Source organism: Papio anubis, chromosome 10 (assembly GCF_008728515.1).
Source record: "Papio anubis isolate 15944 chromosome 10, Panubis1.0, whole genome shotgun sequence".
Lineage (NCBI taxonomy): Eukaryota > Metazoa > Chordata > Mammalia > Primates > Cercopithecidae > Papio > Papio anubis.
The window spans coordinates 73,476,919-73,494,290 of record NC_044985.1 but is presented as its reverse complement, the minus strand read 5'-3'; the positions used below and the strand labels follow the sequence as shown (position 1 = coordinate 73,494,290).

The window sequence follows — 17,372 nt, the reverse complement described above, 5'->3', positions numbered from 1 at the left end:
CAACTACCTTCTAAATACCATCATTTAGATGAGCTGAAGGCAACCTAAACATAACATGTCCCAAACTGATCAGAGAATCTTTCTCTAACTTTCTTTTTCTTTTTGAGACGGGGTTTCAGGTTCTGCGCTTGTTGCCCAGGCTGAAATGCAATGGGCAATCTCGGCTCACTGCAGACTCCACCTCCCGGGTTCAAGCAATTCTCCTGCCTCAGCCTCCCAAGTAGCTGGGATTACAGGTGCCCACCACCACACCTGGCTAATTTTTTGTATTTTTAGTAGAGTCGAGGTTTCACCATGTTGGCCAGGCTGGTCTTGAACTCCTGACCTCAGGTGATCTGCCTGCCTCGGCCTCTCAAAGTGCTGGGATACAGGCATGAGCCACCAAGACAGAACTCTAATCAGCTTTCTTCCTGTATTTCTTGTTTGATAATAAAAATAATAGCCAACATAAGAATTTTATATATATTATTCTATTTAATCCTCAAAACAACTCTATGAATTCTATCAACCTTTATCACCAAATAGGATTTAAAGGCATGGTAACTTGCTCAAGATCACAAAACTATTAAGTGGCAGATGCACACCTTGGCACGTCTGACTACAAAGCCCATGCTCTTAAACACTTTCCATCCAGGCACATAAAGCAAAATTAGAAACCTTGAAGTCATCCTAGAAATTCTACTCACTCTCTACATTCTGCCACCCAGTCATCTCTCCCCTACTATCTAGATCTCTCAGTTTCCCAAACTAGTCCTCTCCTCTTTGTACTGCCTCCATTCAGCCTCTCAAACTTTCTCTCCTGAACTACTGCAGTAACCACCTAATTGATATTTTGACTCGAATCTCAACCACTATAGGGTTCTTTCTGTATTTAAATTTCATCATGTTGCTGCCCCACTTAAAATTTTTATAAAGGTTTCCAACTGCCAACCAGGTTAAGTACAAACTTCTTAACAATTGGATTTTTGCCTACTCTCCCAGTCATCCCATCATTGCCCAAATGTGCTCTAGGGGGATGATACTGCACAACTTTTTTTTTTTTTTTTTTTTTGAGGCAGTCTCACTCTGTTGCCCAGGCTGGAGTGCAGCAATTTCGGCTCACTGCAACCTGCCTCCCAGGTTCAAGCGGTTCTCCTGTCCCAGCCCCACAAGTAGCTGGGATTACTTGAGCGCAGCACCATGCCCATCTAATTTTTGTATTTTTAGTAGAGATAGGGTTTCACCATGTTGGCCAGGCTGGTCTCGAACTCCTGACGTCAGGTGATCCGCCCGCCTCGGCCTCCCAAAGTGCTGGGAATACAAGTGTGAGCCACCGTGCCCAACCAACTCATCTCTCTTAACATGGTGACACTCACTCCTTCCTCAGTTTACATGCTTCTCTCTCTCTCTCAGCTGACTTCTAATCATCCCTCCAGATTTAGTTCAGTATCAGCTCTTCAAGAAAGCCTTTCTTCACTGCTGCAGCCTCCTTTCCTTCACCTGTCAACAGAGTAGGTATTCCTTCCTCTGCAGTCCCCCTTTACCTCATTTCTAATTAACCTCATCACAAGTTATTCTATTAATATGTGTTTCTGTCTGTTCCTCCTGACTCAGAGTTCTTTGAGGACAGGGGTTTTATTTTATATCAATCACACATTCCTAGCATAGCCCCTGGAATATAGCACTCTATACCATATGTGTACCAAATGAATGCTTTTGAAAAAGTGGAATGGTTTATATCGGGCTTACAAATCACAGCAAAGAATGTCTGGGAATATCAGGATAGTCAGTCTTCCATATTTACTGAGAGGGAAAAGGAACACTTCTGAAGGAATGTTGATGACCCGGAAAGTCAGTTAAGGACAACAGGTCTGCCTGAAAAAAGAAGTAAAGATCAGAGAACTCACAGACTTTCATTAGAGAGAACACAAAGAAATCATTTATTTAAAGATCAGACTAAATCCAAAACAAGTTCACAAAGCCAACAGAAATTCAAGATACATAGACATACATAGCGAACATTCTCTTAAGTCAATTTCAAAATGTTGAAAGCTATTTAGGCAATAAAGATCACAAACTTTCCGCACTGCCAAGGTGAGGGAAATTACATTTCAAAGGCGATTCCAAAAAATCTAATCACGACTTTCCTCAGGATCAGTTTTTGGTATCCACATTTCCTCAGTATGTGTAATACAGGTGCCTGTCTTGGGCGTACGGATAAACCCAGAAGGCCACGAGCAAACATCGTGATTAACTTTAAAGAGTTTAACTTGCACCCCTTGTATGATGCCACAGGATAAATACTATAAACCGCCAACCTCACAAGATGAGTTACAGTTGCCATGGGTTAAATTTGCTGCCTGGAAAACAAATTTTAAGTCCTGCACCCAGAAGGGTCTGGGAATGGGCCGCAACAAAGACCAAGCCAGAACACCCCGAGCCCAGATCAGCTCAGAGAACGCGCTCCACGTGTGCGCGCCTGCAAGCCCGGCTTCGCTTCCCGCCCGCGGGGAGCGCCCTTAGCTGCACTACAGCGTTCGCGCCCGGACCAGGACGAGTAAAGGGGATGGGGGCCCTCAAGCCCTCGAGAATATAATAAATACCCGTTAGTCATACCACACTACCTTCCTGCTAGCGCAAGACAGGCAATTACCATCCACCAGCGGCAAGCAGCCAGCGTCTCACCCGGAGCGCAGGCCCGACCCCGCACTCGCACCCAGCATGCGCGCGGCAGAGCGGGTACAAGGAGCGCGGCACTTAGTCCCGCCTCGCCCGGGGGGAACGTAAGATTGGCGCTGCTTGCAGCCAATCCGCTGGCAGCGAGTCTGTCTGTGAACGCTTCCGCAAGCTACGCAGCGCCCGGCCTGAGGGCGTGTATCCGCGGCCGTAGCAGCCCGGCTGGTCCTGCTGCGAGCCGGCGGCCGGGAGTGGGGCGGCGGGTAAGTGGGCAAGAACACGACGGAGGCTGTACAGTCTCCTTCGTCCGTAGGGAACTGCTGGCGGCCTAGGGTCGTCCTGAGAGGGAAAAGTGAGGTCCGGCTGCATCTGCGGCGCCCTGCGTGGCCGTGCGAGCCGTGGCCTCAGAGGCTCGTCCCCTACGCAAATCTTCGCTGTCTTGCCAGGGTCCTGACGTGACGTGCGGCTGCGAGAAGGAAGGGGCGGGTTGGGGGAGGTGCTGAGGTGGTAGCAGCGGCGGCCTTTGCTGCGTTTTCTCTGTCCCAGAGGGCTCAGGCAGGGGGAACTCCCTTGAGGGGCCGCTGCGGGTCGCGGTCTCCGGAGGCACCGGCGAGGGCAGAGCCGACGGCCTCTTCACGGTTTGTAAAGTCATTGTTTGCCAGTCGCGGGGCAGCGCGGCAAACCTGCTGGGGAAAGGTTTTCTGGTTGGAATAGGATGAGTACCGCACCAGCTTTGCCTTCCAGCTGAGATGTAAATTTCAGGCCTCCATCCTGTGGAACGTGGGAAAACTATCTTGAGTGTTGGCATGTTCTAAGTAGTTTAAAATAATGTATGATAAATGATGTGTGTTTAGACGAAGGATTTACACATACAAATTGGAGACTCTCGCGGTCTTAGTGTAACTAACTTTTCGTCCCCTTAACCCTTGATGCCTGTTCTGTGCGTCTCTAGAGGGGAAGGAGCATTATACTCTGGAAGCACTTGCTGGATGGGGAAAAGAGAAGTTCCTCTCCGTATGCTAACTCCGTAATACAAGCGTTTGTGTATTTTAAAATCACAGCTGTTCCAAATGTAATCTAGCCTCGTTTTCCACCTCCCTCGGATGATAGGTGTTCTTCAGGACAGTTTTATTTTAAGGAATTCTTAGACCCACGTAAACACCATCATTAAAAGAACTGATAACTATTATCAGTTCTTCCTTTGGAGTCCATCTTAAATGGAAAGGAGATGGGAAAAACTTTTTTAAAGAGAAGAAAGAAAACTGAAGTTTTTTAATTGACTAGAGAAATATTCAGAAGACTCCTTATTTTCACCTAGATGTATCACAAAATTGAGAAACAAACATTATCCCTTGACCATGTAGATTTTACACCACATTATGTCAACGGCATGTACCTTCCACATTCAGTATTCAGAAAGAAGTGATCTGAACTCTGACTAGTCTTTATGGATACAGTAAGTCAGATATAAGAGTCTGGCTACTTGACAGACTGGCTGGGTGAGTTCTGCTTTTTCTTTTTAATATAAATTTATTATGTTGGTAAATTTAGCTTTTGGCTTTTCACGTTGCTCTCATGATATAAGAAAATGTAGGTTATCTCTTTCAGTTTGAATTTTCCTATTTAGTAAAACAGCATGCTAGAAAACAAACTTTAGGAAAGGCATTTTAACTACTTTTTAAATTAGAACCATGATAATAAGTCTTGTCTTACCATAAAGTCAGATGTTGACGATTCTTCACTGCTGTCAGCAGCATCTCTACAAGTAGCATATTTTGGATGGTGTTTGTGTGCTACCTCAAGATAACTAGGAAAAAATAATCATCGTAACACATGTACCTTGTCATGTCAGAATTGGGGGTGTTTAGGTTGCCAGTTATATCAGTGTTGATTCATTTTATTACTTTCCTATAGAGCAAACATGAATGTTGGAGTTGCCCACAGTGAAGTGAATCCAAATACCCGTGTCATGAACAGCCGGGGTATGTGGCTAACATATGCATTGGGAGTTGGCTTGCTTCATATTGTCTTACTCAGCATTCCCTTCTTCAGTGTTCCTGTTGCTTGGACTTTAACAAATATTATACATAATCTGGTAAGAATTTCACATTATACTAAACACTTAAAAGTTTTAGGTTTAGTGGTTGCCAGAAATTAAGGGGCGGAAGGAATGGAGAGTTATTGCTTAATGGGTACAGAGTTTTTAGTTTTGCAAGATGAAGAGAGTTGTGGATGTCGATGGTAATGGTGATGATTGCACAACAATATGAATGTTTTTAATACCACTCAATTATACATTTAAAATCGCAGCACTTTGGGAGGCCAAGGCGGGTGGATCACAAGGTCAGGAGTTCAAGACCAGCCTTGCCAACATGGTGAAACCTTATCTCTACTAAAAACACAAAAATTAGCTGGGCGGGGCAGCACATGCCTGTAGTCCCGGCTACTCTGGAGGCTGAGGCAGGAGAATCCCTTGAACCTGGGAGGCAGAGGTTGCAGTGAGCCAAGATTATGTCACTGCACTCCAGCCTGGGTGACAAAGTGAGACTTTGTCTCAAAGGAAAAAAGCGTCTAAGATGGTAAACTTCATGACGTGTGTTGAAACACAGTTTTTAAAAAAGCTTAAGGTTTTGTGATATGTACAACTTAGTTTTTTTAACAGCTTTTTTTGAGATATAATTCACATGCAATAAAATCCACCCATTTAAAGTGTATAGTTTAGTGGTTTTTAGTATATAAGACTTAATTTTGAAGAATTCTAATCTGGGATAGAATTTTCTTTTTACTTTCACACTTTATTTCAAAACTGGGCCTTTTTCTAAGTAAGACTTTTTTTTTCTCATTGTATAAAATCTAGAAAATAGATCATTTTAGTTTCAATCCTTGTTAACTTATCTATCTAAATTGTATAAGTATTCTTTACTGTTTCAGTATTTAAGTGTTGAACTTAATCATATCTTATGTGATTCAGGATCTTATGGTGCCTTAGCTGCTGCTTGTTGAGTATCACTCTCTTGTATTAGTGCTAACAGAGTAGCAAAGTTTTGACTGACTCTACTGACCATATAATGCAGCCCTGGAAATTGCCTTTTACAAAAACAAAAAATCCTGACAGCGACTTTTCTAGTTTTAATAGCCTATTAAAGTAACGTGAAAAGGAGGAAATAGTTACTTGAAAATTTTAATTGAATCCAGTTTAGCAGTACATTTGTTGAAAGATATTTTTTAAAATTAACTTAAAGCATTAAGACAGGAAAACAGGAGAAATTGATTTTTTAAAATTAACATTTATTTTGTCCAGGAGCGGTGGCTCACGCCTGTAATCCCAGTGCTTTGGGAGGCTGAGGCAGGCAGATCACTTGAGGTCAGGATTTCTAGACCAGCCTGGGCAACATGGTGAAACCTGAAACCCTGTCTCTACAAAAAATACAAAACCTTAGCTGGGCATGGTGGCAGCACATCTGTAGTCCCATCTACTCGGGAGGCTGAGATGGGAGAATCGGGAGGCTGAGGTGGGAGAATCACTTGAGCCTGGGAGGCGGAGGTCACAGTGAGCCATGATTGTGCCACTGCACTCCAGCCTGGGTGACAGTGAGACCCTGTCTCAAATAATAACAATAATAATAATATTTATTTTCTATCTTCTGGAGTATATTTGAAGTTGACTGGAGGAGGACAAGAATGATGTGCTGGTAGACATGATAAATACGTGTCCATTTAGTCCATTTTATGTGATAGACTTTGTAAGGGCAAAAGATGTTTTCTTTTAAATAGTGACTTCTCTGAAATATTTTGCACTAATCATCTCCCTTTTGTTGAAACTTCCTTTGGCTTCCATAGGATCACTTTCACCGGCATGTATTTCTGACCTTCTCTTTCTTCTTATGGAGTCTTCTTTCTCTTTTCCTCTCTTAAATATTTCTATTCCCAAGGTTCTTTTCTTCATCTCTTCTTATGCTATGTATTCTACCTAGGTTACTTCATCTACCCATATTTTCAGTTTCTACCTGTAGAATAAGGATGCTCCTATTTATTTATATCACCAGATTACCTTGCACCTTAAACCAAACAAGTATAAATGGAACTTATCTTATTCCTGATTAGTCCCTTACCACCCACAATCTGCTCCTTTGACTTCACCACTAATCTTTTCTAAAGGCCAAGCCGGACAGCTAAATGTTAATGGTAAAGCAATTAATACACAGGTTGAGCATCCCTAATAGGAAACCCAAAATAGAAAATGTTCTAAAATTCGAAAATTTTTTAGCACCAACATGGTGCCACAAGCAGAAAATTCCATACCTGACCTGACAGGTTGCAATTAAAATGCAGCCAAAACTTTATTTCATGCACAAAATTATTAAAGATACCATACAAAATTATCTTTAGGCTGTGTGTGTATGATGTATATGAAACATAAATGAATTTCATGTTTAGACTTGGGCCCTGTCCCCAAGATATCTTATTATGTATATGCCGATACTCCAAAATCCAAAACAATCCGAAATCTGAAACACTTCTGCTCCCGAGCATTTTGGATAAGGAATACTCAACCTGTAACGTATAGTCCAAACAGACTGTTTAGAGAGTGAAATGGAGCTCTGGTAATAACTACTACAAGAGAATAGGTATAATCAGAACCATCCAATGCAAACAACAATACAAAGTCACCTAAGTCTTAGGATAACTTCTTTTCCTTTATATTCCATATCCAGTTTGCTCAGAGCACTGCCTTCTACTGCTTTACTCTCAACTTGATCCCCATACCCTCATTTTTTCCACAAGTAAATTACTCGGATAAATCAAATGGTCTTCTTGATGCTTCTCTACCTTCTGCATTCCAACTTGGCAGAGTGATGTTTTAAAAATGCGTGCTTGCTCAAGTCATACTCTTAAGTCATTCAGTGATTATCCATTGCAGTCATGGTAAAATCCAAGTTTCTTGTGTGACATATAAGACCAGTTGATAACAGTGCAGAAACAAGGAGACTTCACCTTATCTCAACCATCTCTAAATACAGGCTGTACACTAGCAATAAAATCATCTGCTCTCATTTTATTGCTTTGGCTTAAGCTATTCTACTATATTTTCTTTTCACCTGGACCAAGTACTCTTTTGTTTTTAAGAGACTGGCGTGATCATAGCTCCTCCCACCTTAGCTTCCCAAGAAATTTGAGGACTACACATGCCGCCATATCTGGCTAATTTGTTTTTATTTTAATAGTGATAGGGTCTCACTATGTTGCCCAGGCTGGTCTTGAACTCCTGGCCTCATACAATCCTTCTGCACCAGCCTCCAAAAGTGCTGGGATTACAGGCATGAGCCACCATGCCCAGCCATTTTGTTTTTTTTACAGAGACAGGGCCTCATTCTGTTACCCAGGCTGGAGTGCAGTGGCATGATCATAGTTCACTGCAGCCTCGAACTCCTGGTCTTAAGTGATCCTCCTGCCTCAGCCTCCCTCAGCTAGGACTATAGGTGTGTGCCACCATGCTCATCTGATTGACTGATTGAGATGGGGATCTTGCTATGTTACCCATCTTGTCTCAAACTTCTGGCCTCAAGTGATCCTCCTGTCTTAGCCTCCCAAAGCATGAGTGAGCCATGGCACTCAGGGCCTACTTTTATTTTTTTGAGATGGAGTATCTCTGTGTCATCCAGGCTGGAGTGCAGTGGCACAATCTTGGCTCACTGCAACCTGCACCTCCCAGGTTCAAGCAATTCTCCTGCCTCAGCCTCCCGAATCGATGGGACTACAGGCATGCACCACTACACCCAGCTAATTTTTGTATTTTTAGTAGAGGTGGGGTTTCACCATGTTGGCTGGGCTGGACTTGAACTCCTGACCTCAGGTGATCCACCTGTCTTGGCCTTCCAAAATGCTGGGATTACAGGTGTGAGCTACCATGCCCAGCCCTCTCTAGTATTTTAATACCCCTCCCTCCTTCCTGCTCTCCTACAGCAAAACTGTCCCTCCAGGAATCTACACAACTCCCATGCTGCATTCTTTTATCATGTGGTTGTCATTGTTTTATAATTAGCAGTTTATCTCTTTATGTTTTAATTTTTGTATCTCTAAAGACTTATTTAAATGTTTGCTGAATAAGTTAGTCTTTTTTTTTTTTTGAGACGGAGTCTCACTGTCACCCAGGCTGGAGAGCAGTGGCGTGAACTCAGCTCACTGCAACCTCCGCCTCCTGGGTTCAAGCAATTCTCCTGCCTCAGCCTCCTGAGTAGCTAGGATTACAGGTGTGCACCACCACGCCTGGCTAATTTTTGTATTTTTAATAGAGATGTTGTTTCACTATGTTGGTCAGGCTGGTCTCGAACTCCCAGGTGATCTGCCCGCCTTGGCCTCCCAAAGTACTGAGCATGAGCCACCACACCTGGCCAAGTTAGTCTTTTCCATTCTCCAATGGCACATGTATTAAGTATATTTTAGAAGCCATCCCTGCACCACTACCACCCCCTAACCTTGTTTCAAATTGGTTGACCATGGACAAATGATTGGTAATTAACACTGTATAGAAAGCAAACCTCTGATTTATTTGTTATTAGTTCACCACACTAAAAACTTAATTAGCCATAGGAGTTGCAATTACATGACTCCAAATTTAAGTTTCCTTTGAAGATAGCCACAATAAACCAATTAAAAATCTGAAATATATATTGAATGCCTTTAAAAATGAGAAAATGGACCTAATTGTTACACCCAGTTAGAAAAATAGTGTATTTGCCTTTCTGAAAGAAACCTACAGTGGTTGTTTTATTAAGTGCTACCTCATCCTTAGAGGGTATGCTTCACAAGATTCTTGGCCCAGCTTTAAAAATGAATGATTCATTTTGATTCAGTAGGTATTAGTAAGGACTAGCCATGAGCTACATACTTTTGTTCCCTAATTCTTTTAATGTAGGAATAATGATCACAAACATTTTTATATAAAAATAATTTAAAAAATAATACTGGGGCAGAAGATATATGGCCAGATAAAGATTTTATTATTTTTCACTGAAAAGATGTATAAAATAAACTGTTTCGATATTCTAAACACTAGTTAAGTCTATATAGTTTGAAGGAAATGAGAGGATGATTATTCTTTTAGATTCTAATATGTATGTGGTCTGGAACAGATGTTCTTAACTTTTTGGGGGTCCTATACCCCCTGAGAGTTTGAAAACATACTTTCTGTTTTATAATTCACTTTAAAGCCCATATAAAAATGGTTTTGTAGTGCTTACAGAGTAAATACTCCTTGGCATAATGTCATCCTCCAATATTTCTAATGTTGGAAGTGTCCAGTGTCTAATGTCTTGTAGTGTCCCGTGCTTATTCCTAGTGTATTCAGGCTAATGGGAAAACAAACATCATTCAAACAACTCTAACACGATATACCGTACTGTAATCGTATTTTCAATAAAATTGTATACAACTACATAAACAGGAGATTAATTATTACTGATGAGGTAGGTTTTCCTAAGGAATTGTTATTTGAGCTGAACCTTTAAGAATGAGGTAATTAATGAGGTAGCATCAAGACTTTTGCCACAGCAACAACGAACCTTTCCCTCCCCTGCCATTTGCTGAGTATTCTGATTGTACCTTTGATAGCAATTTCTGCCCTACTTTCTAGCTGTTTATGCATATCTTTTTTTCCTTACCATCTCTTAGAGGATTAAATTTCTCCAAGGCTTGGGTACATCTCATTCAATTTCATATGTGCGTGTATGTCCTGTGTCTTGTACATATAAGCCACTTATTAAATATTTGGTGGGTTAAATCCAATTGAACATGAGTCCTTTCCTCCATAGCTTACGTGTTATTGCAGCTAAACGACTTCTGAATTGCCTAATGGAAAAACTAGGAAGTAGACTAAGCCTTGAAAGGAAGGGCTTGGTTAACTTGGTATCATATAAAATTTCAAATCCGTAATTTTTCTACATAATCATTAAAAGCTGAGGTAGGAAAAATGACATCACATTGTGGCATCTAGAAGGAAAAATTTTGTGTCATGATAATATTTAGGCATTATCCTTTTACAGTGTCTCAAGCAGTGATCCTGAATGAAACACTGCCTATCAGTCTAAATGGGTATCATAATCTCAAGGAAACCAGATCTACTGTATATTGGTTTTATTCTATCCTAACTATTAATAAAAATGTTATATGTTTCATATGATCTGACAGATCTGACAGAATGGCTTTTAGTAATGTTATTTGCTTTGAGTTTTAAAAACTGACTTCAGAAGAAACACTATTGAGGCACAATGGCGATTTAAAAAGGGAATTGAGTGGAACATTATACCTATTATATCAAACTATTTTTGTTGCTTTGGAAGAGAACTATTAAGGCAAAGGCAGTCATCATATTAAATATCTCAAAACTATTTTTCCCGATAGATTTTAATCATTTTATTGTTTTCTACCAGTTTGTATGTCTTCATCATTTTTAAGTATCATCAAATTTACTAATATACCCTGAAGAAAAACCTCCTGTACATTGGGGAAAAAGTAATCCTATTTCCTAATAGGAAAAGTGTAGGAGAATCTGAATGTAAAGATATGAAGCTACACTGATACTTATTTTCAATTTAATGAAAAGAAATGCAAACAGGTTACTTTCAATTGACCTTTTACAAATTCTCATTTAATAATAATTTATATACCCTAGAAAGTTCTATTTTGTTATAATGAAACTGGCCACAGCCTTTCACTATTATCTGAAAGCGCAAAATGAACTCAGCTAAATCCCACACTCTCTCACAAACAGCTTGGAACCTTGTTAATGCTACTGACAAAGACTAATTTTGTATTTAATATTGTTCATTTCTACCCCCTTGCTTGTTTTCCAGGGGATGTATGTATTTTTGCATGCAGTGAAAGGAACACCTTTCGAAACTCCTGACCAGGGTAAAGCAAGGCTCCTAACTCATTGGGAACAACTGGACTATGGAGTACAGTTTACATCTTCACGGAAGTTTTTCACAATTTCTCCAATAATTTTGTAAGTGGCAGAAATGTTTAGGTATGAGGAAGATTGGATAAGAGGAAAATATCCTTTCATCAGATTGAGTTGGAATTAGAAACAGCATTTTGTTGAAAACTTCTATCAATAAGTGGCACCTCGGATAGAATATAAATTATAGACAGAATTTTTAACAAGTTGATAATAAATTAGTTTTCACTTCAGTCAGTACATACGAAGACAATATTACATGCTAATCAGTGCACCTAGACATGTAGGATATACAGGTCAAATGTATTCCAGCTCCCATTCTTAGGTTTCATATAAGGACACAAAATACATAATCATATTCTATGTTGCACTGTCAGATTAATCTCCCTAAGCAATGATTTAGACAATCAGAAGAATTTCACTGGCCACCTAACCTATTAAGATATTCAGACTCCTTGGGAAAGAGTATGGTTTCGAAAAAAAGAGGTCAGGCTTTCATTACAGGACAGACCTGGGTGGAGTCCTATATATATCATTCAGCCAGCTTGGTTTGCTCATACATAAAATTCTAGCTAGTGATACCTAATTCAATACTAATGCTGTAAGAAATAAATGAGATAATATCTACCTGGATAGCATGTAACCTGTATCTGGTATCTAATTTCTTTCTCTTATCTGATGTTCTGCACCTTCCAGAAAATAGTTCTTACCCCATTTTCCCTTGATGTAAATATTTTATCCCCACCCAACTCCTACCTGGCCTTCTAAGCAGCATTTCTTGAATATTTCATGTGTAGTCCTATTTCTGTCTTTGTTCAAATCATATCTCCTACCTGAAATGCCGCTTCCTTTTTTCCCCAGCTTTATTGAGGTATAATTGACAAATTAAAAAATGTATATATGTTTTATTTTGTCTCTCCAAAGAATTTATAAGTGCATGGATTGCTTTGAATCCCACAGTAAGTACAGTGGCCTACACATAATAGAGGTATTGCTCATATATCTTAATACCCTGTACCATCTATCTTAAACATAATAATGTCCATGATAGTGTCAGCACAGCCTGGCGTAGCACAAAAGACTTCCTGGAGGTGGATGTTGGAAATCCTTATGCTAGAACTTAAGAGAGAATAGGCTTTAGATATTTAAGTAAGGGAAGACATTTTTCAAGTGAAAGGAATAAACTGATCATAAAATAATGGGGTCCTTTTTCCTTAATTTATAGCCCTTTGAGGAAATTTTGAACTGGTTTAGTCCCATATAAAATTAACCTCAAAGAAAAGTGTCAGTGAGGTCTAATAAAAATAAACGTAAGCTACGTGGGAAGCTGAGGCAGGAGATGGTTTGAGCCTAGGAGTTGGAGGCTGCAGTGAGCTCCAGTCACATGCTGTACTCCAGTTTGGGCAACAGAGTAAGACCCGATTTATTAAATAAATAAGTGAATGAATGCATGCATGCATGTAATAACAAAAATATTGGTTATTCAGATGGCCCTGAATTTGGATTTTGGCTCAACCCCTTTGAAGCTCTGTGACTTTTGGCCATTTTCTTTAAAGGCTCAGTTTTCTCATCTGTAAAACATTGAAGATTGCATCATAATACATATAAAACGCCTGACATATTCTGAAGTTTTAATCACAGCTATCACACAAAAGGTCAACTGAGATGTACCTGTGTACAATGTCCATATTTCTCAAAATATATTTTTGACCAACAGGTATGATTTCAAATATTCTGATTAAATTGCTTACTTAACTGAAGAAATAGCATTAAAGCCATCTATATAGCATTAAGACTTTTCAAAGTGCTTTCACATTTTCTTACTTAACTATTTGTCAGGTAGGTGTGACATGGAATGTTATTCCAGATTTTTTTTTTTTTTTTTGAGACAGAGTCTCGCTCTGTTGCCCAGGCCAGAGTGCAGTGGCGTGACCTCGGCTTACTGCAACCTCCGCCTCCCAGGTTCAAGCGATTCTCTTGCCTCAGCCTCCCCAGTAGCTGGGACTACAGGTGTGTGCCACCATGCCCAGCTACTTTTTGTATTTTTAGTAGAGATGGGGTTTCACCGTGTTGACCAGGCTGATCTTGAACTCCTCACCTCAGGTGATCCACCTGCCTCGGCCTCCCAAAGTGCTGGGATTACAGGCATGAGCCACCATATTCCAGATGTTTAGGTAAAGAAACAGACTCATATGCATTACCTTGTTGAAGATCTTGCACCTAGTTGGAGTTAAGAGCTCAGGTTTACACCCTAAACTACTATCTTGTAATACAGGTCTCTTTCCAATATAGCTGTTGGCAAATAAATGTTGTCACACTGATTCCCACCTGGGTTTTGCATACCATCAGAGGGTTGTCTAAGTTTTTGAAAGAGGCAAGTAATTTTCATATAATCTACACACAAAATTCGTTTAAAAGACAAAAAGGGGACATATGCTAGGTTATAGTCAAAAGAACCCATTATAAGATTTATTATTTCTAACCTATCCCAGATTATAGATTAAACCTGTAATGATGGTGGGAAATGAAATGAGTTTGCTAAATGCAAGTGATGTCCTATTTTGTTCAGTAAAGGAAGTATAAATTTAGTCTTCAAATATATGAAAGCGGGAAGAAAGAATTTCAGAATTGAATATGGTTTACACTCGAGAAAGAATTTTCTGACTAGTTTGCAAAATAGGTGGAAGATTGTAGGATTTCTCAATGTAGATGGTTCTAAAAATGTATAAAATTCTCTGACTATGATTTTTTGTCATACTTGGAAGTAGCTTCTCTCTTCTAACCATATTACACAAGATATTTATTTTCCCTTATGAGAAACTAATGTCAGTAAAGACTATTAGAATACTTTCCCTGTGTACTGCAAAAATAAACACCTAAATAGAAACTAACTTCTTAGTTATGAACAAATAAGACATGATGTTTTATTCTTTATATCTTATCTGTATTATTCCGTTAGTAATCAGATGATGTGTCTGCACCTTGATATACCCGTAGGTAAAACTAAACATTCTGGACTTGGTGATTTATGGTTTTAAACGTGCTTTAGGCTTGGGGCTTGTTAAAACAAATTCTCAGTTGGATATCCAAAAACATACATGCATTTGATTATTAAAAAGCAGCTGGAATGGTACAACAGTGTCTTTCAAGTTACCAGTTAAACTGGTTACAGAGCTGCTCAATCAACTACAGTATGAAAATGAGAACATCAAAAGGGCAACTAAATATTTATTTCCTTCAAAGATAGGAATTGTACTAATGAACTAAAACCCCATTTTTCGGAGCTTTGCAGTACAGGTTTTTAACCTGTGAGTCATAAAAATTTTTGAGAATAAGATGAATGCTTTGAATCCAGATCTCTCTCAGAAACATACATGAAAATACAGAACCACACCTGTAATTACAGAGGGCATATGAACCCTAGTTTGAAAGCCTTGCTTTAAAGGATGCAATGTGTTCTATTAAATGTATTTAATACAATTACAGAAATGGAAAATATGGACCTCCATTAAACAAATTTTTTAGTTCCTAATGAGATAAAACTTGGGGCCAAACTAAAATGGTTCCTCTTATTTTAGTGCTCAGAAATAGTTTTATTTTTAGGTATTTATGTTTTAATGGCCTTTTTTTTTCTACCTTTAAAATTGTTTAAGTTCTAAGTAATTTTATTTTTGGATGTTATATATATTCTTAACTTTTATCTCTACAGATATTTTCTGGCAAGTTTCTATACGAAGTATGATCCAACTCACTTCATCCTAAACACGGCTTCTCTCCTGAGTGTGCTAATTCCCAAAATGCCACAGCTACATGGTGTTCGGATCTTTGGAATTAATAAGTATTGAAATCTTTTGAAACTGAACAAAATTTTTTACAGCTGCTGAATTTCTTATAAGAAAGGAGTGATTATAAACTGCACTGTTTCTGTGATAATGTGAAATTAAGAAGTATTTACATTGGAGGGCCAATGGCTGGTCCTTCAAGTGCTGTTTTGAAGTGCAGATTTCCATTAAATGATGCCTCTGTTTAATACATCTGGTATATTTCTGAAGAGGGGCTTAATAAGCAGGCTGGGCAGGCCCAGCTTATAAGTTCAAGGGCATCACAGTGAGGGTGTAGTAGATAAATTCAAGGAAATAAGAGATTTGTAAAAAACTAGGACCAGCTTAACTTATAGTGAATGGGCATTGTGTTAAGAAAAGAACATTTCCAATCATTCAGCCATGGTTAGTTAAAGCAGACTTACATGTAAACTGGAATCATCTCTATACAAGTTTATTAAAGATTATTTTTATTACTATACATATTTCTCTTGTTTTATGTAAGAGGATGTATATCCTTTTGTTTTATACAAGCCATTTCTCACTTATGAGGGTACTTTTTTGGTTTTGCTGGCTCAATATTGTGTATTGGTCAGTGAGGCCATTTTTACATTTATTACATTACAGAGTTCATGGAGGTTCACCTTTATGACTGATTGGTGATAGAAAATAGCCAAGTATCTGACAAGCAGCCTCTGAGTCAGTGTTCTAATTTTGGAACAAAGCGGGTTTTACTGCTTTTCCAGACACAAGGCTGCTAAACCAATTAAGAAAATAATTTATTTCTTTCAAGCAACTAAAAAGTAATGGTAATTTAAAGGTGTCTGCTTATTTGGTTGAACAATTTAATTGGCAAAGTTTGTCATCATTTGAAAAAGGAAATAAAAAAGGAACAACCATATAGCCAACCTGTGGCAGAAATGACGTCTCTAGCAATAGTACCAAAGTAAGTAATGGAGTCTTTTTTGGCAGGTCTGCAGTAAAAGATAACATTTTCTTTTCTTAGTTCTCCTGCTCTCAACCCCCATATTTTGCCCATGAATATTTTGCCTTTGAATACGTGGGTTTGAGTATATATAGCCCAAAATGGTAACTGTCTCCAGAACAGCAACCATATTGAATTCTTGTGATTTAGGAAAGCTTCCTATAGTTGCTGACATTAATTGCAAGAAATAACTATATACTACTTTGAGAAGTAAACATGTCAAAAAAAACCAAGTTCAGATATGGGACAAAATTTAAAAATTCAGTAACATTTATAAACATAATTGAATGAAAAGAGTTATAGACCAACTTAAACATCAATTCGTGTCAGTAAACTGACTTTGGGGGGTAATGATCATTGTTTTGTATTTCAAAAGTATTGAGTTTAGAAATCAGTTGTATGATACTACCTTTGTATGTCTGTCTTTTCCCATGTATTTTTAAATAACTGGTGATCCATAATTTAATAAAATTTTTCCTTGGTGTAAGATTATTTCAAAAGCTCTCCAAATTTAGTCATCAAAATTAAAGTGACATTTTTCAAGTTTATTTTTAAGCAACTGAATTTGTAAAATTAAAGTAACAAAAAACATTCATTTTTCTTTATTTTAAAGTTCATCTCAAAAGGCTTACATTTTTTTTAACATACTTCAGAGACAGAAGTCTCCCTCTTACACATGCTTTCTTCACTGCTTTCTCCTGTCAATGCTTTAAAAATATTTACTCGGTAGATATTTGAAGGGCCCACTCTGTTACAGGAATTATGTTAGGTACTGAGGATAGTGTGTAAACAAGACAAACCAACTCCCTTCCCTTTGATGGCTACATTGCAGTTTCAAACAAAATCTATAATGACTATTACTTGGAACAAAATAAATTGCCATGCCATAAATGCTCCTCACTTCAAGTCAGGAGACATAATGGCAGTTTCTAAGGAGTCATGAGCTCAGAAATGC

General features: G+C 38.8%; 3 protein-coding genes across 19 annotated transcripts in view; 1 reads left to right on the top strand and 2 right to left on the bottom strand.

Moving 5' to 3' along the window:
* PMS1 (PMS1 homolog 1, mismatch repair system component) overlaps positions 1-3,099 on the bottom strand; it is a 91,116-nt gene extending 88,017 nt beyond the window's left edge. For 7 of the 15 annotated variants that reach the window (XR_635605.4, XR_002516197.2, XM_017946716.3 and 4 more), the window contains exon 1: positions 1,729-2,869. The gene's annotated coding sequence lies outside the window, so the exon portion shown is untranslated. Of the gene's footprint in view, positions 1-1,728 lie in introns of all 15 variants that reach the window. The other 8 variants (XM_003907726.4, XM_009182604.3, XM_009182597.4 and 5 more) reach the window with 7 other exon arrangements.
* On the bottom strand, positions 1,894-3,625 carry LOC101001808. The gene has a single exon (XM_009182606.2). It carries the CDS (start codon positions 3,461-3,463, stop codon positions 2,984-2,986), a length of 480 nt encoding a protein of 159 aa, XP_009180870.2. The 5' UTR covers positions 3,464-3,625; the 3' UTR covers positions 1,894-2,983.
* ORMDL1 (ORMDL sphingolipid biosynthesis regulator 1) lies at positions 2,807-16,917 on the top strand. Of its 3 annotated transcripts, none has more exons than XM_009182607.3 (4): positions 2,807-2,918; positions 4,570-4,750; positions 11,508-11,659; positions 15,321-16,917. In XM_009182607.3, the coding sequence occupies exons 2-4, from the start codon at positions 4,577-4,579 to the stop codon at positions 15,454-15,456; spliced, it is 462 nt and encodes a 153-aa protein (XP_009180871.1). In that variant the 5' UTR covers positions 2,807-2,918; positions 4,570-4,576; the 3' UTR covers positions 15,457-16,917. The 3 variants fall into 3 exon arrangements, with proteins under 3 accessions (XP_009180871.1, XP_009180872.1, XP_009180873.1); XM_009182608.3 differs by lacking the exon at positions 2,807-2,918 and adding an exon at positions 3,181-3,293; XM_009182609.4 differs by lacking the exon at positions 2,807-2,918 and adding an exon at positions 3,766-4,154.
* Positions 16,918-17,372: the final 455 nt, after the last annotated feature.